This window comes from Brachyhypopomus gauderio, chromosome 7, assembly GCF_052324685.1.
Source record: "Brachyhypopomus gauderio isolate BG-103 chromosome 7, BGAUD_0.2, whole genome shotgun sequence".
Lineage (NCBI taxonomy): Eukaryota > Metazoa > Chordata > Actinopteri > Gymnotiformes > Hypopomidae > Brachyhypopomus > Brachyhypopomus gauderio.
In genome coordinates this window covers 5,718,585-5,743,903 of record NC_135217.1, presented here as the reverse complement: position 1 = coordinate 5,743,903, position 25,319 = coordinate 5,718,585, and the positions used below count along the sequence as shown (strand labels likewise).

The 25,319-nt window shown below is 43.5% G+C and overlaps 2 protein-coding genes and 1 long non-coding RNA gene across 7 annotated transcripts in view; 1 reads left to right on the top strand and 2 right to left on the bottom strand.

Annotated features, from left to right (window-relative positions):
* Positions 1-1,315, bottom strand: part of LOC143518360 (uncharacterized) — a 5,251-nt gene extending 3,936 nt beyond the window's left edge. The window contains exon 1 of the mRNA XM_077010799.1: positions 275-1,315. Within this exon, the coding sequence (XP_076866914.1) occupies positions 275-1,116 (842 nt within the window). The 5' untranslated portion in view covers positions 1,117-1,315. The remainder of the gene's footprint in view (positions 1-274) is intronic.
* Positions 1,316-5,094: 3,779 nt separating this feature from the next.
* Positions 5,095-24,883, bottom strand: aspa (aspartoacylase). Of its 4 annotated transcripts, XR_013132233.1 has the most exons (9): positions 24,573-24,883; positions 23,892-24,270; positions 23,407-23,504; positions 23,176-23,236; positions 18,608-22,851; positions 17,473-17,536; positions 14,743-14,871; positions 14,489-14,584; positions 10,265-10,391 (listed from the first exon to the last, which is right to left on the bottom strand). XR_013132233.1 is itself a non-coding variant. In XM_077011177.1 (6 exons), the coding sequence occupies exons 1-6, from the start codon at positions 12,295-12,297 to the stop codon at positions 6,657-6,659; spliced, it is 930 nt and encodes a 309-aa protein (XP_076867292.1). In that variant the 5' UTR covers positions 12,298-12,479; the 3' UTR covers positions 5,095-6,656. The 4 variants fall into 4 exon arrangements, 1 of the variants encoding a protein (XP_076867292.1); XR_013132234.1 differs by lacking the exons at positions 14,743-14,871; positions 17,473-17,536; XM_077011177.1 differs by lacking the exons at positions 14,489-14,584; positions 14,743-14,871; positions 17,473-17,536; ... (3 more) ...; positions 23,892-24,270; positions 24,573-24,883 and adding exons at positions 5,095-6,854; positions 7,459-7,568; positions 9,099-9,206; positions 9,474-9,567; positions 12,074-12,479 and having other exon boundaries at positions 10,196-10,391.
* Positions 12,900-14,746, top strand: LOC143518598 (uncharacterized). 2 transcript variants are annotated; one of them, XR_013132236.1, is made up of 3 exons: positions 12,900-13,657; positions 14,233-14,372; positions 14,522-14,746. It is a non-coding gene; the product is annotated as an uncharacterized LOC143518598 (long non-coding RNA). The 2 variants fall into 2 exon arrangements; XR_013132235.1 differs by having other exon boundaries at positions 12,903-13,648.
* Positions 24,884-25,319: the final 436 nt, after the last annotated feature.

Sequence of the window (25,319 nt, the reverse complement as noted above, 5' to 3'; positions counted from 1 at the left end):
ATCAAAATGTACATGCGAGTTTGTCTGACAGCAGTTGATAGATATCATTGAGAGGAAACGTTTCGTAATCGTCACGTCACAAGATCACAGTTAGTAAACAAAACAAACAAAACAACGTCAGTCGTGTTTAAGTCCCGTTTAACAACGTGATATGGACCAGGAGGTTCAGTTCGTTAGTCTAAAACTGTCAGGTCGTTCTTGATAGGAGACTCAGCAGACATTTCTTAAGTTTGCAGTCCCCTGGTATCTTGACAGGGCCCAAAAAACAAATTACAGATTTGTGCCAACACCAGAGATACACCATTGCGTGTCTACCTGCGGGTTCTGGGCAGGTTCTGCTCTCTTACCTGCTGATGAGGAGTCCTCGTGGTCCGAGCTCAGGTACCCGTCGCTGCGCCTGTCCGGGCTGCTGCGTCCCGAACCGCCGGACGGCACCAGGGGCGACAGTCTCCCCTCGTCGCTGGAGTCCAAGTCCTTACTGCCGCGGAAGGGTCGGAGCGCGTCCCGGTTCGGGTGGACCTTCTGCGCCCTGGGGTTCAGCAGGTTCCTCCTCACGAAGTTCTCGTTGAGCTCCGCGTCCTCGTATTCGCGGTCGCTGTTGTACTCCGGGTCCGGGTTCGGCGCGGTCCCGTCCGGTTGCGGGTGGACCGGAGCCGCCGGACTCTGGTTGGCGACACCGGGCTTCCTCGGGGGGGGCTGGAGTATGGGTTTACCCGTCCTGCTCCCTCTTTCTCGCGGGACGCTGCTCAGATCCTCGCTCCCTTTACTCCCGATGCCGTGTAGTTTGATCCTCGTTACCTTCGAGGTCTCCCTGATCGGTTCGTGCGTCTGTTCGGCTGTTTCAGCCGAACCGGGCTGCGGCGGAGCCGGTTGAGCGCCCTCTCGGCCCCCCCACCTCACGCTGTCGTAGGTCTTCTTCTTCTGCGCGATGGTGGTCTGCAGGTAGATCACCTTGAACTTCTCCTCCGACAGGGCTCGCTGGAGGAGCTTCATGTTGGTCCTGCATCTCTCCAGCTCCGTCTCCACGTCGTCCACGGTGCTCAAGTTCATCTTGGGCACCTCGCCGTCGGGAAACTCGTTCCTCCAGTGCTTCTCAAATTCCTCCTGTTCCCACATTTCGAGAGGAAACGCCAAAACTGTTGTAAAAAAAAGTCTCTGTAAGTGTTTGTAAATGTTAAATTCAACGAGAACAACGACGGAATAACAACCCAAATTAAAAGGTTTCCTCTAGTCCCGTGCTCATTTTAGCCCTATTTGAAGCGCACGCACGGATCAATTTACAGCTGGGGGGGAAAAAAAACTTTCGGCTTCCGCCACACTGGAAGGCGCCGACGTCACGCCGCGTGGGCCAATCAGAGACGCTGGTTTTGTGCCGGACTTCTTTCAGGGGGCGTTGATCTGTGTGAGTTTGAGTGAACTTTGCCGTCAGGTTGAGCGTATGAAAGAAAGTCTTTGTGTGGGTCTCCACCTGTTGACATTTTCACAGAATACAGCTCATTTCCCCCAAAACACTACACACAAATATATAATTACGAACACGCATGTTTACATAAGTGATTCAATAATATCCATGCGATATACAATTGCTAGTAATGTAACTTGTAGGAAGGATATGGACCACCAGACTTAATTGTAACTGGTGCTGTTTCTCCAGCAGGAACAATTCAATACGCCGAACTCATATTTCACTTCTCACCTCTCTGTAAATCATTTTCCCCATGAAACCAAAGGGCAAATATGATAGGGGCATTGTGGTGTCGGTGGAGAAGTAGGTAGACTCCCTGCAGGCTATAAGGAAGATGAGAGATATTTACTCTGGTGTTTACACCGACAGCCTCAGAGCGGTTCGGTGTGGGGAGGAGGAGGAGGGGGTTACAGAGATGTGGCCTCCACAGAAGACCCAGAACAACTCAAACCACTCAATAACCCTCTTCTTTCTTCGGCATGTATGCGGAACCACTGTCGCCACTCAGCTGATAAAATCTGACAATTAAAACCGTGCTCAGCAAAATGGATTTAAACATGCCAAAAATGGAGGCGCGACGACAGTGCAACACGAGCTGAATTGTTCTCACATCTCGCTGAATATTAAAGGAGCCTGGTTACATGAGCCTGGTTAAATGAGCTTGGTTAAAGGAGCTTAGTTAAATGAGCCTGGTTAAAGGAGCCTGGTTAAATGAGCTTGGTTAAATGAGCTTGGTTAAATGAGCCTGGTTAAATGAGCCTGGTTAAATGAGCTTAGTTAAAGGAGCTTGGTTAAATGAGCCTGGTTAAATGAGCTTGGTTAAAGGAGCTTAGTTAAATGAGCCTGGTTAAAGGAGCCTGGTTAAAGGAGCTTGGTTAAATGAGCCTGGTTAAATGAGCTTGGTTAAAGGAGCTTGGTTAAAGGAGCTTGGTTAAATGAGCCTGGTTAAATGAGCTTGGTTAAAGGAGCCTGGTTAAAGGAGTATGTGTATGTGGCAGAGAACCTGACACCAGGCAGAAGAAGAGGCCGAGTAGAGTGTCTTCTTCAACAACTTTCTGTCAGTACAAAGATGAGAGAGAGAGAGAGAGAGAGAGAGATAGAGAGAGAGAGAGAGAGAGAGAGAGAGGCCATGAGTCATCAAAACTTCGAAGGAAGAAATAATCTGCAAGAAAGAAGATGATTTGGGCCCCATCTCTGCTCCCTGTGCGAACCGTGCTGCAAACGCTGCATCACCTCAGAGTTACACCACAGAGCCCTGAGGAAGAGGAGGAGAGGTGGACCAGGCCTAACGTCCACACTAACATCTGTGTGAACCAGCAAACACTACAGTTCAGCACCAGAAACAAAACGAAGCACTCGCTGGCAAATAAATAAATAACAATAAACAAACAAGGAGTGTGTTTGATTTGCTATGTTTCCAGCAGCTGGACAAAACCTAGTGGCACTGCAGACACTGAGAGAAACCCAAGACCCTAGTAGATCATCTCGTATGTGCCTCACTACACCCAAAACAGGATCTGGACCGCAGCTAAAGGGACACAGCGAACCTTCTAGAAATCTCCTGCTTGTTTTATTAGCCATATCAGTTATGTAGAGGAGAACACTGGTAGAATATCAGTTACAGGAAGGGCACAGCTGGCCCATGGGTCTTCACAAGTGCCTTTCTGGACACCAGCCCAGTACAGAAAGATCATTCCATTAAACACGTGCTCAACTTTGCAGCCTTGTAGTCAGTGGTGGATCAATAGGCCTTATTGAGTCGTGGGGTATGGCACATCAGAAAAATTTGACTTGTGAAGCTATTATAATAACATAATTATTAAGAACTGTGTGAAATTAGTTTTTTTTTTATCATGGGCATTAAAAACTAATTTAGCAAGAGACATTAATGTAAATTTTCCAATTTGTTTAAAATAATTATTAATGTCCAAATTCAGATGATGAAATGATTGATTGACAGCCCCCCTGTCACTGGGGGAACCGTGGCGTGAACCTGTCACATTCACTCCACTTCTTTTGGTCCTTGGCATTTCTAACTTGTCATGTTTCTTTCTTTGGATATTCTACAGTCACGTGGGACTGAGACTGTTATATATATATTACCACTGTTACTTCCTGTGTTATCTACTATCGCAATGATTGGTTGGTTCGTCACTTGTTTAATTGTCTGGATCTCCTACAAGATCTAGTCTTATTATTCTCCACCACTATGTGTGCTTCCTGTCAGTTGGACTTGGGGTGTCCAGTTCCTGTGCCTTGTGTATGGTCCCTGGTTCTTGGTAGTGTCTCAAAGTATCTGTTTCCCTGCCAGCGTCCTGCATCCCACGACTAGGTGCTGGATCATCTGAGAGGCTCTTTGGTCTTACCTAATGTGATTACATATCCCTACTTCTATGTGTGCCCTCTTCTACCTGTCAGAGGTACGTTCCACCGAGAGGCTCATTCCTCCATGGTACCTGCTCTGACTGAGGCACTCTTCCTCATCAGAAGATCCATACTCATGGATATTCCATGTTTCACATTAATGATTGCTGGATCTTCCTCCCTCTTCCTGCTGACGTATTTGTGGATCTTGCGTGGAGTGCCTCGTGCGTTGTTCTCGGAGACTTGTGAACATCTGTGTATTTACGTGTGTCATTGACAAGTCCTGTGCTTCGTGTACTGTGCTTCATGCTTCAAAATAAACGAGCAAAACCGAAACTAGACTTTTGCATCAGAAGCAGGATATATATATATATATATATATATATATATATATATATATATATAAAGAGAGAGACAGAGAGAGAGAGAGAGAGAGAGAGATGTGCAAAGTTCACAGAGAAACAAAATGTTTTGGACAGAGGTCCTTCATCCACTGTGCAAGCACGGTGCTTCTGAATTAGCAGTAGGAGGAACCATATGTGTATTTGTGTGTGTGTGTGTGTAGAATATTGGCTGTGAAAAAATGGCCTTTGAGTGCTGACTATGTCTCACACGATATCAAAGTTTGCAAATTCACTGTCTTGACTCTGATCACACGGTCTGATCACAGTCACAGGACATGAAAAGGTATTTTCTCTCAGTTCAGCAGAGTAATCAGCAGGGTAGAGTTTTCATATGCAGAAAGGCACCTCTTTAAATGACATTCCTTTAGAGAATCCAGAGAGAGAGAGAGAGAGAGAGAGAGAGAGAGAGAGAGGAGCATGAAGCAAAGAGCAGTGAAGTGCTGTATTTCAGTCTCCCAGCAACATAACTGGCATGTGCTTGGTTTCTTTACAAATTCAACAGGAGGTCTTTCAATCAGTGTGTGATGTTCTACACACCCAAAGCCCCAGTGTTGTACCACCATGCCCTGTGCGTGATTAAGGAGCAAGAAGACAGAATCTCTGGTCAAAGCAAACGCCAGGGTTTTTTCATCCATATGCAAATGTCGCCCTCTAGTGGGGTTTATGCGTAAATTAACATGTTAAAAGTCGTAATACATGAAGAACATGAGCTTTGCAGCCAACTTTACAGTCTTTGCTTTAGGTTCCTTTTACAATCTGTGTTCTTTGTCCTTTGATGAGAACATAAAGTCTTTTCGTCACAAATTAAAGGGTCAGTATGCAATTCTTAGTTCAAGCAAGCAAATTCAACACCAAGCCACATGCAGACATCAACCGATGTTTATTACAAATTATTTGCTTATAATGGAACAATGTAATAAAGGCTGGATTAATAATCTGTTTTCCAAAATATAAATCATCTAATTTTAAATTAATACATTATACATATTTAACATATTTTAACTTGATTGTCCATTATTGCTAAGCACTAAATTTCTAATCTACCTAGCAAAAGACACCATGTGCAAAATTAATGGAAATAAAACATTTTTTGCATAGGTCAGTGTGATCATTTACAACCTTTAAATGAAACCCATTACTAAGAACAAAATATTGTACATCCGAGTGGTTTTAAATGTTTACAAAAAGTAAAAAATAAATCAAAGTGGTCAAATGGCAAATTTCTCCACAGTTGAGAAACATAATTACCTCAATTTATCCATTACGTCTGTACTACATATTAACCTCACAATCGACTCTGTCTCCCAGCAACATGATAACATCTTCCTGGTTTCTTTACAAATGCCACAGGAGGTCTTTCAATCTTAGAATAAGACGTTCTATTATGGGATGGGGAGCGTTTGTTCCATCTGTTGCCTGGAGACACCAAGTGTTTTTATGGCATATCTTCACTTTGCCTAACATCTCAATCTCAGGCCTTCCGTGTTCTTAAGGCAATGGGAAGACAGCACCAGTCAGCTCTAACCTGGTGTATTTCTCCCTGTTCTGGACACCGAACTACACACAGACAATGGGCACCAACCGAATACAAACGCCGAAAAACACAGACACGACAGATTTAACGAACAGAGACCAAATCACAACAAGGGCCTTCAAGACGGTTTCACAACACATAAGACCACCAGTACAGAAGCACACAGCACATACACACTTTGCTTAGGCATTTCTTAACATATATATCAGTCACAGAGTGTTAAGAGGGTCTGGTGGTCAATTACCCTAAGGCTGTTTCAGGTTGATATGCAGGTGTATGTTGAATCAGAGAGTTGCTTTACGTTCAGCTATGGCATCTGAAAACTAATTCAAAAGGGATTCACCCCATCCTTCTTTACAGCAAGCTCCTCCAGAGATACGTCTCGTCTGGAGGTGCTAGAAGACCAGAAATGGCTATGGCCCAAAAATCAAGCAGGCAGTGTTTGCGATGCTGCTTTCTGTGTTCCTGAGGTTTAGTCTGATAAATGAAAAATCTAAGAAAATAGTCTTGAGGTGTGCATACATTGTTGAGCCTTAGAAGTCTTTGTGAATGTGTTCGTGTATGAACACAGCCCAGTAAGCAGTTCAGTATTCATAAAAATAAACTACTACTGCAGTCACATAAAAACTATATGTTTAGCTATTAAACTTTAAAACACATATAAAAAAATATGTTTCTTTGTATTGCCAAAAGATTATATTTAATTAAGCTAAAGCTGAATATTGTGAATAATATTTTGTGAGTGAGAAATAATCAATCATTCCTGTTACCCCTGTGCAGACAATCATTTTGATATAATCAGGGTGAAACCTCCATGGCAGTGAGAATGGTGGACCGTGTTGCAGTGGGGCTCAGTGGATTAGGGACGGGGCAGAGGACAGGGGCGGGGCTATTTGGGGGCTTTCCGGATGGGGGCGGCGGCCAGCGTCTCCCTGCGGGTGGTGGTAAAGGCCTGCTGCTTCTCGTAGTAGGCGGCCTCGTTAATGAACGCAGGATACACGGGCCCGTCGCCGGCATACGGGATGCTCCGCCCATCGAAGGTCTGGAACATGGGGTCGCCGGGGTTCAGAGGCTCCCAATCACAGTCCTACGTGTGGGGGGGGGGGGGGGGGGGGGGGTTATCATAGAGGCAGCAGGGGAGAAGGAATGAGAGGAAGAGAACACAAATGTGATCTTGTGCAAAACTCCTGTAACCACTGGCATAGGAGAGATCAGACGTGAAGATCAGACATGGCCACCCAGGAGAGGCAGGGCGGAGGCCCTTTTAAACATTTTATAATGAAAAAACATAATAAAATGTTTAGAAGGGCCTCCACACTGCCTCTTGTGGTGGGAATTTGGCGCTACACCACTGGCTGAAACCGGAGAGTCCTCGTAAACAGAGCCGGTCATAAAGGCCACAGAGAGACGCCTCCTCAGATGAAACCCCTGTATAACTCAGCCTCATCAGCCATGTCGGCATGTGCAAGTGGCATATTTATTATGTATGCAGAAGTTCTAGATTTTTTATAGACATGCATTGGGCAACTGTTTCTCTGTTCCTCTCTCTGTCTCTATCTAATAAGAGTAGCAGGTGTCTACAGTGACTTGGATGACGGCTAATATATTCTGTTTATATAGAACGTCACCATCTGTTGGCAGACCACACAGATGTGCTGTCAGGTCAGAGGTCAGTCTGGTTCCGTTGGTACCTGTAGGTCAGGGTGGACCATCGCGGTGATGTTGCCGTTGGTGTCCCGGGGGTAATCCACTTTCTCGTGCACCCTGAACACCTCCACACTGCATGCTGGGAACTCCACCCCTTCAAACGCAAGCAATTCAGTCAACAACCTGAGCTTGCAGACAGATAGTCACTGGACAAATGGTGAACACACAAACACACACACAGAGACCACATTCGAGCGAGCGTTCAGTGAGCTGTTATTGGTTGTGAAAGCCTATTTTTTTACTACACCAGGCATGAGCTGGGTTTGCTCAGGTCTGGGTGTCTCAGCAGGGATTCGTTCACCACATCCACGTGCAAACGTGGTTCCCTTCTGTACGTGCGGTCAATCCACGTAAACCATGTCACCTCAAATGACCTCAGATACCTCGTATGTTTGAAGTGGCACTTGATAAAACCACCAACTATTTATGAAAGCACATAAATAGTTGCTGTGGCTGTAGAAAAGTGAAAAATGTGATTATGATTATTAATTATGATATATCACTTGGCCCTATAGAGTTCACCACTGCGGGACAGCATGATACAATGGTAAAAGACAAAATACTAAAATAGCTAAATACTAAGAACATTTTTCTTACATGGTACAGACATGCACCAAGTGCATTAAGAGGGTATAACAAAAATAAGTAAAAGATCATTTTACATTGGAAATTTACAATCTTTCATTGGAATTTAAAAGACTGTAGGCTGCAATATTTGTATGGTTGTAACTTGAAACATCACTCATTTATGTATTTAATTAGGATAAAGTCTCATTATGTCCTTCATAAATCCGAGCAGCAGTACAGTAGCAGCTCTGCCTTCTGTGGAGTTAAACGGTGGCAAACGTAGAATACACTGAGGCCAGAGAGTGTGGTCAGAAGAGTAATTACAAAACCCAGTGTGCTGTTAATAACATGGAAACTCACCAAGTCCCAACAAGAGTCTTATTCACCAGACACAAAGACACGACCGGACACACTTGTCGAGTTTTGGCCCTTACAGCATGTTTCCATTTCACTGAAGAAAAAAGTATGTGTGTGTGTGTGTGTGTGTGTGTGTGTGTGTGTGTGGGTTAGAGGGCAGAACATAGCTGACGTGGGCTACACGTGATTGCCTGAGGTTGCCTTTCGCAATGAGCCCATGTGCGTGTGCATTAGGGAAAAAAAGAGGAAGAGACGGTCCTGCAGAAAAAAAGACTGTCCTCAAAAAAGTCTGCACACGCTCAGAAAGCAGCGTTCAGGAAGGAGCGTTCAGGAAGGAGCGTTCAGGAAGGAGCGTTCAGGAAGGAGCTCGCCCAGGCAACCGATTCCCAACAATGTCACTTGCTGTGTTGGCTGAGATGCAGCCTGTGTAACAGGAAAGTTTCTGAAAACAACTGAACGATGTGACTAATATTTTGTGCGGATGTTCTGAAACCGTAGCCCCTGTATGTTGTTTGATGTTTTTGTATTGTTATTTTTACTTTCATCATTGTTATGTAATTAAACGGTGGCAGTTTTGGCAGATGAGTCTGTGTCCTTGCAATATAATTAAACTCAGATTTGTAATAAATCCCTAAAAGAACACAACGGGCCACTGATTATCTTATTCATTCACTTCTGCTTAGTGTTTTATTAGCCTTACCGCTATTAAACAGTTCGATGAAGTCCAGAGCATGCTTCACGATCGTCCGCATGGACTCGAAAATATTGCTCCTCAGAACTCCCTGAGGCTGGGGACCCACTTCAAGACCTGAAAAACACACCTCAAAGCCTTCAGAGATCCATGTGGTAAATACAGTGATGCAATAGCATGAATGTACCACTTGCTCATGAAATCATCCACCGTGCAGGCTAAGAGGAGAAACGTAACACGCTTTGGCAACACTGACAGTCTCTCAAGGGCTTGGACGACCTTTCACACAGGGAAATTCCTGGAGGTTAACTGGGTGAAACAGCTCGTTCTGTACGCTGCGTTAGAGGAAACCTCGAGCTTCTGAATGCGGGAAGACTCACTCACCTACGGGGTGCTTGGCGACGGAACGGGTGGTGTAATAGCGGAGCTGGGGGTGTTCGTTCAGAAGCACCATGCAGCTCTCCGGGGCCATGGCTTTCTACAGGGCAGACACAGCCGACCCGGTTAGATGACAACGGTCCACCCCACACTGACCTCTGCCACGCCTCAGGTGACCAGCATATGAACGCATGGCCATCACACGCAGAAGACCCACATTATCACAATGGAAGTAAAAGCATCCAAAGCTTTGTGTTGTTTACCTCGCATTTAAAACTGTGATTATCAGGATTAGCAAAAAACGCTGCGGTGTATATCACGTTCCTTTATAGCCCACAGAACAAAATTATATTACAAAATGATGTTGTGACTGGTAATTAAAATGAATGGCACCTAAATTAAAGTCTATAATATTCATTGGCAGATGCTATTGGTTTTGTTTTGTTTTTTTGAGGTTCCTAAGGTGGCCATGTCTTGTTGAGAGACTGCTCCAGTTACATGACCCTGCCCTGTTCTTGGGTTCTTCAACCCTTAATATAGCAGCCAGTTGTGATCACTTGACTATAATGGGCAGACTCAAAGTCTACACGCAGCACAAATACTGCTTAACACCGTTCAGCATTCAAACAGTACACAGACTTGATATCACATGCTGACGTGCTTACATGGGGTCCAGCTCCTATCAGCTGTAGCGTCCATTTTTTGTTAAATAAAAGCACATTCCTTACTTTGAGGTAATGCACCATCTGAAGGTTGAAGTGGTCTGTGGAGCTCTCCAAGATGAGGGTTGAGCCCATGTTGGACGTGGTGTTATGGAGGTCGAAGATGACATCGTAGGCATCAGGGCTTCCCTTGGGCCCAAACAGCTGATTAATGTCCTTGGCCCTCTGGACTTCGTATGGCAGGTCATCACCACTAGAGGCGCTGTGGAGAGACGGGCCTGCCAGGTTAATGATAACAGAAGAAAAGCTGGCCAAGCTGAAGACGCCATAAATACAGAGCGAGTGAGGACATCTCCTTTTCTCAGGACATTTCCGGTGCTTGATCTAAATGAGCTGTCCTCAAACTTTAAATTCAGTGGTTGGTTTTAGAAGGACATACATTAATGTTAATTTGGTCTCTTAACATTTAAACAAAACACACATGCACATACATGAGAGGGGACAGGGGACTAGGTCATCATAGCATTTGAACAGTTTTCCTGACAAACGTCAACCAAAGTCTTTAACGAGTAACTCTTTTAATTAATGTCTTACTGGGCCATGTAATGAAACACTGGATCACCCATGAGACATAAGCTCAGACTTTACTTTTCTTACAGGCGTCTACCATTCCAGTATGCACTGGAGTCCCTGGTCACGGCTGGACATGACGAGAACCGTCTTAATGAACATACAGCAGCCGTGCAATAAAAAATAAAGACAGACAAGGTCAGGCAAATGTGAGGTATAGTAACTGGTGTAAACACCATGTTTACACAGGAACATACAGGGAGTCAACACAGTGTTCCCAACTGGGCACACTGGGCATCATGTCTTTCTGTGAATAAATAAATGAGCACACCACTGCTGTCACAATGTAAATAAGACAAAAGCCTAACTCGCACACGTTGTCACCTACAGACCATACAGAGAGTGTGTTTCAATACAAGACAGTATTTTAAAAGACACAATGGCATTTCATTTGGAAAGATTCCATTCACAGCTGTCTCTGCTTTCAAGGGGTCTGCAGTTCAGATGGTGAGTGTATCATTTTGTTTATTTACATGTGTGTGTGGGGGGAGCATCAAAGCTGTACTTGAAGCACTAATGTGCAGTCAAACAACAGAGCACAACTGTGTGTATTGTTTGTTTTAAATTGGCTCAGACGGAGGGCTTGGCTGCGAAGTGCAGAGATAAACAAAACAGAATCCATGTTGAAGTATTTATCTCTATGACAGTGCAGGCCCTTTGACCTCAGTATCGTCCCACTGGGATGGCGGATAATCATCTCCTCCTCCATAACCTGGCCTTTCAAAAAAGAGTCTCCATTCAATTCAACTCAATAAGGAGCTTTAGTCCTTCAAGCTTCAGATGAATCCCTAACTTCTGACCTTGCATAACAAGAGGCAATAGTCTGAGAACTAGTAAGACTAGCTAATATAACCTTGCACTACAAAAGAGTATATCCCTTTACAACGTTCTTGTCATACCTTAAAAGGCTGAGATAAAACAGTGGGGTAAATAAATTGGGGGTAAACGAACGCCTTGTCTAAGACAAAGTGAAACCGCGAGAACTGTCACCACGGAAGTCGCGTTTCACCCACTTTATCCGAGTTAAAATGCTGTCAGTCCGGTATCTGCAGACACACAGCTGAGAGACGCTGCCCTCTGGTATCTGTGTTGTTGTTGTTATTGTTGTTTTTGAGCGTCGTGAAAGTTTTGACCCAGTTCAAAGTATTCTGTCACATCGCAAAGGGCAGCGTGGAAGTAATACGCGTATCTTATCACGAAAAAACAGACCCAGGCATGCAGAAAAACAAGTTGGTGCTGACTAAGACAATTTAGCCCGGCTACTTTAATAAACAACAGGAATGAAGGCGCACTGTGCGCGCGTCCGTGCTCTACCTGAGGTTCTCCGGCGTGAAGGCTCGGTTCAAGTCGGTCTCAATGTACCGTGTGCACTTCTCAACGGCTCTGGGGTTGGTTATGAACGGCTTCGTTACCACTCCGTTCCTCTCTATCTCGGCACCATTCTTCATCCACATATTCACCAGCGTTACGCCTGACATCTCGTTGCCGTGCGTGCCCCCGAATATAGCCACTCTTTGGACCGCGGGGACGCGAGACATGTTGGACGGCGGCGAGGTCACCTGCGGAGATGTGTCGTGAACGCGCTCACAAGTTCCCGGCGCCGCCAGACACACTGCTGGCTCCTACGGTGACCGTTGCTTTGAACGGCATTATATAATAGTCCCGTTTGAATGTCATGCTTGGGTTTCAGGGGTGATTCGGTGTGTGTGTGTGTGTGTGTACACCACGTTAGGGTTCCGTGGATTGGGTTTCACGGGCTGACGCGGAGACACGCTCCTCCTCCAGTTCTCTGACAGTGGAGCAAACAAACCCACATCTAGTGTCAGAGACACGGTCGGGTCTCGGTTTACTACCCGTAATATTTAAGATATGAAGGAGTAAATGACAGCACACTGGCGGAATATAGGACCGAACTGCATTTGGCTGTCAGCGGATATGTATATAAATATATTATTCTGACAAAAAAGAAGTATCTCCGTGAGCACGGACGTAATTTTGGGGGGGGGGACATGTCCACCCCACTTTTTCAAAAGCCGGCTTTGGTCCCCCCCAGTTTTTATGGTTAAAACCAAATATTTAAATAGCGACGAATCTATGTCCCCCCCACTTTTGAAATCAAAATTACGTCCATGTCCGTGAGTCATAACAGTTCACATGAAAGAAGACTGAACATAATCGTGGATGGCAAGAATTTTTTTCGGTTGTGGAGACTATCAAAATCTAGTCTTCCTAAAACGTTAGATTTATTTATTTATTTTTTTTGTAAAATTAAACGTTTAGAACCGACAGTCCTTGTAGTGTAGCATTTTATTGACTGTGACTTTTAATTTATTTCTGGCGTTCACTGCAATAACATGGGCCAAGAATGCTTTCCTTCACACATGCTTTTCCTTTCTTGAAATCTAATCTGGGTTAATAAAACTCAATGTGTAAACATTTGTTTATCTACTCATAGTAAGAAACACCATTCATGTTGCCATAGACAGTATGTAAAAGGCCTATTTTTTCTATTTATATACCTTTTCAGTTGTGTTCTATATTCACACTAAGCAGAATCTCACATGACAGGCAATGTAAATCCATGTATAGTCATAGTCTGTAAATGTAAACCCATGTATAGTCATAGTCTGTAAATGTCAGGACTGCCTGGGAGCTTTACAAGTTTTCTAGGCCCATCATTTTGATATCGTGCGATATTTGTCTGCTGTGGGTGGGCAGGTTGTTTCTGTGCCCCGTTTCATGTCGTGATTATGTAACAGGAACAATCCTTCAGGTTGGTGATCAGCACAAGAAGTGCATTCCTGAACATCTGAAGCCAGAAGAAACTCCCCGAGAAAGAACCACAGAAAGGAGTCAAAGCGTCAAATACAGGAACCCAGACAACTCACGGTCAGATGTGTTAGTGTTGTCTACGGTTCCTTTTACTAAAGCCATGTCTAATTTTTACAGTACTACTAACGCAAAGGCAAAATAGCCTTGATTGTACCGAGCAGTAACTGTCTGGTGGCACTACTGTTTTCACAGTATCTGAGTGAATAATGAGGGTAATGTCTAATTCCCAAAAGACCTCAGCACACTGGGCAGCTTGCTTTCAACACATGTCTATGTCAGGTTGCAGGAGGTCTAGTTCCCATGAAACATGAGCTTCTGGGAGAGCTCATCAGCTGTGATATTAAGAGTCAGAGGAATGAGAAATACCTTCACAAACAGCAAAATGAACAGGGGGAAATACAAAAAAAATAAACCCACACAAAGGCAGACTGTATACATACAGTCGATTAACGATAAAATACACATCACACACATATACAGGAGTATGTGTGTGTGTGAGAGAGAGAGACAGAACGGGGGAGTGTGTAGGATGTCAAGACATTGTTACCAAAAAAAAATGTTTTTTTAATTAACAAAACATTTCTGACTATACTGTCACTCCTTCTCACAGTTGTATTTGTGTGTATGTTTGGCACTACTAGTGTTGACTCCCCTCTGAGTACCGTACTGGCACAGTCCTAAACACATTTGAAGGCAGACGGTCTGGTACATTATAAAATCACGCGGTAATAAAAGGGGGAGGTTCACAGCAAAAGAGAAGCACTGTAGCCCATTTCTGAAGGTAAGACATCACCCAAAATTCACACTCCCTTAAATTACCCTTCATTCATTGTTGGTTCAGGCCACAGTGCCACTGCATGACACGGATGATGGAGAAGAGAGCCGTCAGAAACATACCTGAATCTCCAAACCTTGCACTTTCATCTGCAGGTTGGCACAGAGTTCGAGTGGGAGCTTGGGGCGAGGAGATTAGTGCCTCTGGTTAACCCACCCCTGAAAGAAAACACAAGGCACTGTTGCATAGGTTTGTGATGAACGAGAGAGCTGAGGATGGTGACGAAGACGACAACAAAAACAGCAACAGCTTCTAGCTGTGCAGGATCTCCAAGGTCCAAACAGATCACAAACATGATTTATTTGATTACGCACACATTCTTGTTCTGTCCAAGCTCCAACGATGACTGTGCCAGTTGTTCGGATTGTTGTTTAGCGCTGGAGAAAGCTAAAATGTACATCGTATTAGCGTCTTCAAGTGCTGGATTAGGACATCATCCAAGGAACTGTCTCAAAAGAAACATTAAAAACAGCTAAGTTTGTTTGGTGTACAGTTCCTCTTGTATTTCTACTATTTCCCAGTATCATTTCTGTGTCCTTATCATTAAGATGCCACAAATTCAGGGTGTTTGGTCAAAGCCTACTTGATACCTTTCAATGCTTAGTGAAGCATTGGTTAACTTTAGTGTAACTTTACCTCAGCAAACATAAAAACCAACCAACCAATACCCCCTGAAATCAGTTACTAACTTCATGATTAATGTAAACTACGATGGTTAGATCTTGGAGAACACTGGTATGTAGTTAACCAGAGATGAAAATGATAAACAACAACAATAAAACAACTAAGCTTGGTTTTCTCGTCTGGTTTCTTGGTGCATGGAAGAAGAACCACTGAACTGTTATATTCCCACTGTGCTCCAAAGTTCACAAAGGTGTTTCTCAAATAGAAGGACAACAGGAGACGTGTCTTTTGATCTGAAGAACAAGTATGACTATGTTTCCTTAGTCTGTCCTGTGCTGTTGGCCATTAACATACTGGTATTTACAGTGGTGTATTTGTGTTTTATACAATATCACTTGTATTGCTTTATGACATTACCTAGTTGGAATTTTGTAGCTATTTGTACATCATTTAAAAAGAGCAAAAGCTCACTCTTAACCTTCATGGGAGCTCTGGTACAGAATACCCTCTTCCCAACATAATTAATGTAATGATATTATAATGTTATTATAATATGTAGTTTTAATAAATGTATTCAGTTTCACACACTTGAAACCTTTGCCTGAAATAATTTCTGTCCCCTTTGCAAAAGTAAATAAATAAACCATATAATAGCCAGCCCAGCAAACCTTTAGAAGTGCTGAGTCAAAGATTAAAATCAAAAGTTCTGTGTTTTTGCACACCTAAGGGGTAAACAGGTCAAGGATTGGTAAAGCAATGGAACAAGAAATAACACCAAACAAAAGTCACTGCAATGAAATTGGGAAGTGAAACAGCAAAAGGTTATAAATGACAACAACCAGAACAACAAGAAAACTCATTTTCCAGGTGATTTTAGTTTCTGTATCTACCTTTGGAGCCGTCATGATGTTCTCTCCTGAAATGCACCAAGCGTGGGATAGAAAGAGCATGATAGACACACTAACACCATATGGACAATACTCTCTCCTCATTATTGAGTCCTGATGTTTCAGCCATTTCCATTGATAACAAGGATATCAAATCAAGAACACAGTCATTCCAATTGCCACAAACACCAAGAACAGCGTGGCCTGTACTAAAGACCTCGGGGACTTTAAATGTGGACCTGTCAGAGGAGGCCACTGTTGGCCCATGTAAGTCTGTGAAATGTTCACGCTAATATGTCTGACACGGTCAACTGCAAGTGGCATTATTGCGGAAGGGAAGTGTCTCAGAGGAACGGTGGTGGCATGGAATAGCAGACCGTGCAGTCTTACAGAGCGGGGCTACAGAATCAGTAGCATCCCTCACTACTGAAATACCAACTGGATTAACAATTGCTGCTACAAGATCTAGGAAACTGTAGTGGAAACTGAGATTCTCTGGAGTAATGAATCATGCTTCTGTGTCTGGCAGTCTGCTGAACGCTTCCTACCACAACCCAGAGAGCCAAGAGTGAAAATTAGTATTAGAACGTGAATTGCCTGAGACTATTTTTCAGGGCTTGAAGTTAAGGATAATATTAATACTACAGCATTACATTTGAGACAGTTAAATGCTTCATCTTTGTGGCCATTTGCTATTCAATCAAGAGCGTGCCCCTGTGCACACAGCGAGGTCCTTGACATGATTTGATGAGCTTGTTATGGAGAAACTCCAGTGGACTGCAAAGAGCTCAGACCTCAGCGTCAGTGAACATCACAATTGCAATCAGGGCCTTCTTGGCCGCCCTTATCAGTGCCTGACCTCAAATATGCTCTTTTGACTGAATAGGTTCAAGTTTCAACAGGTCTATATTCTAAAATTTGGTAGAACGCTTTCCCACAGGAGTGGAAGCCCGTTAAACCTGCAGAAACAGGAAGGGGGCAGCTTCATCTTAATAATAAGTTTTTGTAATAAGAAGTCCAACGTGTGGCCAAGACTGTTACAGTCAATAGGTACGTTTTTGGCCAGAAGATGGAGACATTTATACTGTTTATGCAAACAAACGCATTACATCTTAGGAACTGTAACAATGAATTATGAATGATCATTATGTAGATATTTTAAACAGAGCTTTTATTATTTTTTTCTAGGCATTGTTGAGTGCTTATACCGTTCAAATAAATGCAGTGCACTTGTCTTGTTAATGTGGTAGTACCAGACAAAAGACTGTTTTCTCTGTAAAACTATGTGGGCCATCTCCATAACGGACGAATAATGGTAAACAAAATTATGCAAATGTAACATTACATGGGCACAACATGGGAGACAAATAAACAATAGCTTTTCATTTTCATTTTCAGGCAGATGCCACCAAAAGACTGAGCAAAGCAATTATTATAATGTTCTACAACCTACTGTACCAATTTTGCACTGCTACCGCTAACCAGAATTTAAATGTAGCAAAGCCATCAAAGTTTCAGAGTTATGTCAGACACACCTTACCATCCGGGTCCTTGTCACACACCTTATCATCCGGGTCCTTGTCAGAGCAAGTGTACTCTCTGGAACAAACACACATCAAAACCCAGAAAAGCCACGGCTACATTCTACAAGGTTAAAAATAAAACTGAAAGTCTTCATTTAGATCACATTTACATTTCAACTGGATAATTGCCAATGCTTTCTGTGAAGTGCTGGATATAATTGGATTTGATTTTGTAATTTTAGAATATTGTATAATTATATAATTATAAATAAAAGTTGTTCTAGAACTTTTATTCTATAAAAATATTCTCCAGTTTATAAAACCGAGGTTTGCATTGTTTGCTGAATGATGTTTGATTTCATTATTAGGTGCCCTTACTCCATAGCTTTACCTTGTAGGCTGCTAGTTCTTTTACAGTGATTTTTAAGCATTTAGAAATTAGCAGATTGATGGTGATGGTGAGATGAGACCACCCAGAACAGCGTTTCACGTGTAAAAATGCGTTTAGTTACATAGACACGTGCATAAACAATATTTACAATATTTCACACAATAGATAGACACACAGTCACACAGTCTGGACACAGGACTCCAGAATAATCGATTGATGTCTGACAACAACCATGGTGTGAGCAGCCAACGTGTAGCTCACCAGGTACTGTAAGCTGTCTGCAGGGTTATGAGTTTGACTCACATGCTGTTATACTGACACATATGCAAGACCAAAAGAACATGTGCCCTTTGGTATAAGCACTGTAGCTCAACTCGCCACTGACTGCAACACATACGGGTACTACAGGTATTACTTTGGAAAGTAAACTACAGTATTTTGACTCATTGCAACAAATAATCACTGCGTCATGCTCTGCTCTGGCAAACACCGTGTGCATATATGAATTTGCATCTACAATACAAGTCATCGGGTTGTTTTCCAAGTATAAACTGCAGTAGTCAATACTGTATACAGTCTGGATCAAGTAATATCAATTTAAAGCACAAATTTTCTGACACAGACTTTTTATTTTAAAAAGTATCAAGGTTTAAGAAATCAAAAATGCAACGTTTTTTCTCTGATTTGCCTTCTCTCTATATACACACACACACACGCACACACACGGGTATATAAAAAACCTGGACATGTTCTGACCTGAAGAATGTCACATCATCTAATCATCTGCCATCATCTACTCTCCCTCATCTCCTGCGGTGTGGTTTCTGAACCATGGAGGCTCTGTTGGCACCTCATGTGCCATCATTGCCATATAAATTGCCATCCATGTTCCTGTCAGCTTCAGATCGACGCTTCTTCTTCTTCTTTGCTCTCTTGGGCTGGTGAAGTCCATCAGTCTGCAATGTTGACTGACTACCTTCAGCGTCACTGCACAGAGCTGCACTCCTCCGTTTCTCCTTACTGCTGTCTGCATCTGCAGATTCTGCACTTTCTTCATGTTGTCTTGGTCCACCTAATATCCTGGTCCTGTCTTTCTTCACTGGTCTGTGTTCACAGCACAAATGAACTTGATTTGCCTCTACAGTGTCCAAGCCATCAGAAGTTAAAGATAACCCATTGACTATCGTTTTCCTTTTCTTCTTTTTCTTCTTTAAGGGTGTGGGTCTACCAGAATAATCTGGACCATAACCACCCTCCTCATGAACCTCTGAACTGCTGCACTGTTGATTGATGGTTGTTTCCGCTCCAGAACTTTGGAGATCCAGATGATCAGATGCTGTATGTGGAGTCTCCTCCTCGTCACGTCTTACTTCAGTGTCTTGACATGTCGATCTGTGCTTTTTGTTCTTCTTTTTCTTCTTCGTTACTTCTGTATCCAGTATAACTTCAGCACTAAGCTGCTCAGATCTCTGGACCTCCTCTGGAATCTTAAACTGCTCGGTTGCCTCTACCTGATCATCTTCTACATTTTCTTCAACCACCTGCTGTTTCTTCTTCTTCTTTTTCTTCTTTTCAATATTCTGATACAATTCGCTGCTGGTAGATGCAACACTGCCCTCGCTCCGCTGCGTGACTGAAACCTCTCTGGGGTTTTCTACCATTTTAAGTTCTTTGGCCAGACCTGGACGCATGTTTTGAATGGAATCAATGTCTTCCCATGTCTCCTTCATCTTTCTCTTTTTCTGTGGAATGGTTTCTGAAGTCACGGTCCTGTCAGCTTCAGACTGGTTCTTCTTCTTCTTCGCTCTCTTGGGCTGGTGAAATCCCTCGGTCTGCGATGTTGACTGGCTACCTTCAGCGTCACTGCACAGAGCTGCACTCCTCCGTTTCTCCTTACTGCTGTCAACATCTGCAGATTCTGCACTTTCTTCATGTTGTCTTGGTCCATCTAATATCCTGGTCCTGTCTTTCTTCACTGGTCTGTGTTCACAGCACAAATGAACTTGATTTGCCTCTACAGTGTCCAAGCCATCAGAAGCTAAAGATAACCCATTGTCTATCGTTTTCCTTTTCTTCTTTTTCTTCTTTAATTGTGTGGGTCTACCAGAATAATCTGGACCATAACCACCCTCCTCATGAACCTCTGAACTGCTGCACTGTTGACTGATGGTCATTTCTGCTCCAGAACTTTGGAGATCCAGATGATCAGATGCTGTATGTGGAGTCTCCTCCTCGTCACGTCTTACTTCAGTGTCTTGACATGTCGATCTGTGCTTTTTTTTCTTCTTCTTCACTTTTGTATCTGGTATAACTTCAGCACCAAGCTGCTCAGATCCCTGGACCTCCTCTGGAATTTTAAACTGCTTGGTTGCCTCTACCTGATCATCTTCTACATTTTCTTCAACCACCTGCTGTTTCTTCTTCTTCTTTTTCTTCTTTTCAATATTCTGATACAATTCGCTGCTGGTAGATGCAACACTGCCCTCGCTCCGCTGTGTGACTGAAACCTCTCTGGGGTTTTCTACCATTTTACGTTCTTTGGCCAGACCTGGACGCACGTTTTGAATGGAATCAATGTTTTCCCATGTGTCCATCGTCTTTCTCTTTTTCTGTGGAATGGTTTCTGAAGTCACGGTCCTGTCAGCTTCAGACTGGTTCTTCTTCTTCTTCGCTCTCTTGGGCTGGTGAAGTCCATCAGTCTGCGATGTTGACTGGCTACCTTCAATGTCACTGCACAGAGCTGCACTCCTCCGTTTCTTCTTACTGCCATCAGCATCTGCAGATTCTGCACTTTCTTCATGTTGTCTTGGTCCATCTAATATCCTGGTCCTGTCTTTCTTCACTGGTCTGTGTTCATAGCACAAATCAACTTGATTTGCCTCTACAGTGTCCAAGCCATCAGAAGCTAAAGATAACCCATTGTCTATCGTTTTCCTTTTCTTCTTTTTCTTCTTTAATTGTGTGGGTCCACCAGAATAATCTGGACCATAACCACCCTCCTCATGAACCTCTGAACTGCTGCACTGTTGATTGATGGTTGTTTCCGCTCCAGAACTTTGGAGATCCAGATGATCAGATGCTGTATGTGGAGTCTCCTCCTCGTCACGTCTTACTTCAGTGTCTTGACATGTCGATCTGTGCTTTTTGTTCTTCTTCTTCACTTTTGCATCTGGTATAACTTCAGCACCAAGCTGCTCAGATCCCTGGACCTCCTCTGGAATCTTAAACTGCTCAGTTGCCTCAGAAGCTAAAGATAACCCATTGTCTATCGTTTTCCTTTTCTTCTTTTTCTTCTTTAAGGGTGTGGGTCCACCAGAATAATCTGGAACATAACCACCCTCCTCATGAACCTCTGAACTGCTGCACTGTTGACTGCTGGATGTTTCTGTTCTAGATCTTGGGAGATCCACATAATCAGATGGACCTCTAAGACTAGAAAGATCAGCTACTTTCATCTGTTTATGCCCAGCGGTTACAGACACTAAACTATGAGGAGTTTGATGGGGCATCTGAACGCCTTCCTCTACACACGCCCTCTCACTTTCCTGAGGTAATGACGGACCATCCCTGTCCTTTTTCTTCTTTTTCTTTGCTTTTAGTTCAGAGACTTCGGCTGTGCATACTTCAGAGTCCTGAACTACGTCCAGTGTTCGACAGACGTCCACAGAAGCAGAGTTTTTTGGCAAGGTGCTGGCTGCTTTCACCTTCTCACCTTCGTTATGTTCGCCCACCAGGTGTTTCCTCTGTGTCCGCACCGTTTCCGATCCAGAGTCGTCAGCCTGAGATGAGAAGCTCTTGCTTTGATCTGTTTTGGGAGGCAGCAGTGTTGAGCTGGATGACAATTTAGACACCTCAGGCTTTTTTCTTTTTTTCTTTTTAAGGAAACTCAACCCACCATAATTAAATACATTTTCTACTGTCTCTACATTATCTCCCTGAATATCATCTACAATATCCTGAGAGAAACCAGAGTCAACATTCACTCTGGATGCAGAAGGATCGTCAGCCAACGCTAGATGGTCCGTGGGATTGACATCAGACAACTGTGGATGGTGAAACTGCACGTTCTCTTCCTGACATGTAGATGCTGCCGTTCCATCAGTTCTTCTCTTTTCGTGCTTTTCTTTCTTTGCTTGTTTGATTTCTATGATTGGTGAGGTTATTTTATGCTGTTTGGGCACATGGCTCTGAGAAGATCTTAGGAATTCAGCATTGTCAACAAGTAACCTATCCACTACGTCCAACAACATTTGTGAAGGTTTCTTTTTATTTTTCTTCTTTCCCAATAAGCTTATGTGATCATTTTGCACCACACCACTTTCTAGGTCTTCATCATGTTCCCTCACCCTAACCTCTTTTAAAGAACTAGACACCATCAATTCATCAGCTTGGTTCTCTTGTTCTGCAAACAGATCCTGTGACCACATGTAATCTTCCCTCTGAAGGCCAGACTCCTCAGGATCCAGTGGGTCACAATGGGTTTTTTCACTGGTTTCCTGGAGTTCTTCATACTCAGCACCATCCCACGTTTGACTCTCCGGGGTTTCAGAAGCATGACTTTCCACATCCGCCTCTTCCGAGTCTGGCGTCTGCATCTCCTCAATCTCCGTTTCACACTCTAGTGCTGCTGTCTCCACGTTTTTACACCCTGCAGTGACTTTCTGACCTGGATCATCTCCGCCACAGTCCAGGGACTGCGACTGTGAAGACCTCACCAGAACATCCAGCTGTCCCTCACCGACCACCTCCTGTGCTGTGATGATAGGTCTACTGTTTGGAGACCCAGGGAGGGAGAGTGATGACCGGGTTTCACGTATGTTGCCAATCTGGCTACATTTCCTCCTGCTTTGGAGAAACAACATTTCATTTAGGTCGTTCTCGATGGTCCTCCTGCAAGATCCTTTGTATTTTTTGGAGGCCCGCAGGTTTCTCCATTTCTCACATGGAGGCCATGTTTGCCGGTTTCTCCAGTGGGTGTTTGAAACAAAACATCCTGCATCCTGAAACAAAAAGTCAAGTGATGAGTAAACAAAATGGTGACCGTTTCCATTTCAGCTGCATTGAATGCAATACTCTGTCTGCAAAGCAAAACTGCACACATGCCTCCTAGGCTGAAAAGTGCCCTAAAAGGTACATACATGTGTAAATATACAGGTTACATACACAGTTGTTTACAAATCAGTGCTCTCTTTCAAGCAAGCTGAAATGCTTGCAATGTAGTTCAAACAGGTTTAGAGAAGAACACTACTGAATTGGTAGAATACTAAAATCAACACAGCCAGGAAAGGTTGTACTGTTTTGCACTTCAAAGTTACAATATATACCACTTTTCTGATGTCATCCTGGTCATCTTCACTGTCTTCATCCATCCCATCTTCCGCTCGCCTGCAATTAAGCCAAAACAAGATGACTGCATAGTATGCAAATAACGCCTTTTAATATATATATAAGTTTTGGAAAACAACATCAAGGAATATTCCATTATTTTTTGGCATGTTAAAGTACAAATGTTACTAACTGCTAACCCTAAAATTGTAATTTATAGATGAACTCACAGAAATGGGTATGTAGACATGCAGAGCTCTCTGCTGCTCTCTTCATACCCCTTGTTGATTTTCTTTATACATTTAAAGAACCCACCAATCTCTGAATTCTGTTAGGAGGAAGCAAAAAAGGCAACTCAGATTATTGATTAAAATAAGTATAGGGAGAATTTTTAATTACATTTTGACTAAATATTTGTACATACTTGTATTCAAAGGCAAAGACTTCTGGGAGTGAAATATAATTTTCAATGACGTCTTAATCTGACTGGTTTGAAAGCCAGTGGTTCACACTCGTTGTTCAGTGTATTTCAAACAGGAGTGGTTGACACACACTGCATGCTAAGAGAGGGGCTACAGTGTGTAAGTGTACACTACTATAAGTGCCAATCAGTGTAGGTGCCAAGTATCCTTGTGAGTGTAGCTCCATCAGTTCTTCTAGCAAACGTGAACCTCCCTCTGTGTCCCACACAAAATAACTATTCGGACATCCTTACCACTAGAATGTGATTCTTGTGGACTGTTAACCGTCCTGAATGAGACTTCTGCAGAAAGCGAAACACTGTCCTCGTTGGTGTGGCAAAAACTTGCCGGCGTACACATGACCTTCTCAGACTCCCTCCAGATATGTTCAGTCGCAAAGCCAACGCCCGGGCTTTTTGGACCAGGTCGTCATCGCTGCTTTCAGAATCAGAGCGTACGCCCGGCAGGGTGCCCTGGCACGCCTCTTGGTGTGGTGCGTTGACCTGGCTGTGATGACCTTCACCCTCGTCCTCGGACTCCACGCCTCGGGGAAGTACTGTTCTTCCTAATGTCTGGTGTCTTTTGACTCTCCTGACCACCGGAGCCACAGACTGGGTCAAAAACAAGCTGTCACTGTGGTGGAAAAGATGATGAGCGAGGCAAAAAGTACATCAATAAAGTAAATATATAAACACAAGGCTAGGTTAAAAACTCCATGCAGGGATTGCCAATGTAATAAAAGTGTGTCTGGCAGTACTAAAGAGTGTAAAACAATCACTCACAACCATTTAAAACGACAATGGTGGAAACTAACGTGCACTATACACGTACAGATAGTGAGTGAGCCTACAGTCCATTAGTGGGACACCTCTCTAAGGTTAGAGACTCTAGTTAGGATGTATACACTCAAAGAGTGACAGAAACAGGTTTCTTACCTGTCTGAGACTGGTGGCGACTCAGAGACTCTGCCCACATCTTCAAAATAATGTGAGATGTGTGTGACTACGTGGGGCGGTAGAGTTTCAAACACCACGTCCCTGTGGGGGTCGATCTGCACCAGCTCGCTTTGAGACAGTGTCTCCACAACACTCCTCGTGTTGTAAGACATGTTGTCTCGGTAATGTTCCTGCACGACGATCACCGTTCCTGCGGTTATTCTGTTTTTTAAAGGCTATCACGCGTCTTTCGCGCGTGCTCCACGTTGTTGTATACCGTGGCCGCAATCTCCGGAAGTGATTCGAGTGTTATTATTTATTGACCAATCAGAGAGCTTCGAGAGCTCATGACGACACCAGGCTGCAGCCAAGCAGCGTTCCTCAGGACCGAAACGTTTCAGGTGGTTCAAAGGACGCTTTATAAATTCACCAGAAGTTCATCACCCCAGAAGAAATGATATTCGGTACCGTATACATGGCTGTACAGCCATGTTACGTACAGCTTTCACTTTTAGTTAATTTTTTTTCTTTTTTTACAAGCTTTGGAGTTCATGATTACAATATATACAGAACTATCCTGTAACAAAGCATATTTACACATAAAACATTAAAAATATAAATTTAAGAAGCTGAACGAATAGCTGACGTCAGTAAACTTAATTCCTGAAGGCATTTGCGAGAACAGATCTTAGTAAAGATGTGGGTTGGGAGGATGGCGTGGGTTACAGTCCATGTGGCGTTGACGAG

Excerpts from the sequence above, each read along its gene's own strand:
- aspa (XM_077011177.1), bottom strand. The coding sequence starts at position 12,297 with ATGTCTCGCGTCCCCGCGGTCCAAAGAGTGGCTATATTCGGGGGCACG. Across the intron at positions 10,392-12,073 it reads TTCACGCCGGAGAACCTCAG|CGCCTCTAGTGGTGATGACC; the intron begins GTAGAGCACGGA and ends GTCTCTCCACAG. Across the intron at positions 9,568-10,195 it reads AGATGGTGCATTACCTCAAA|AAAGCCATGGCCCCGGAGAG; the intron begins GTAAGGAATGTG and ends TCTGCCCTGTAG.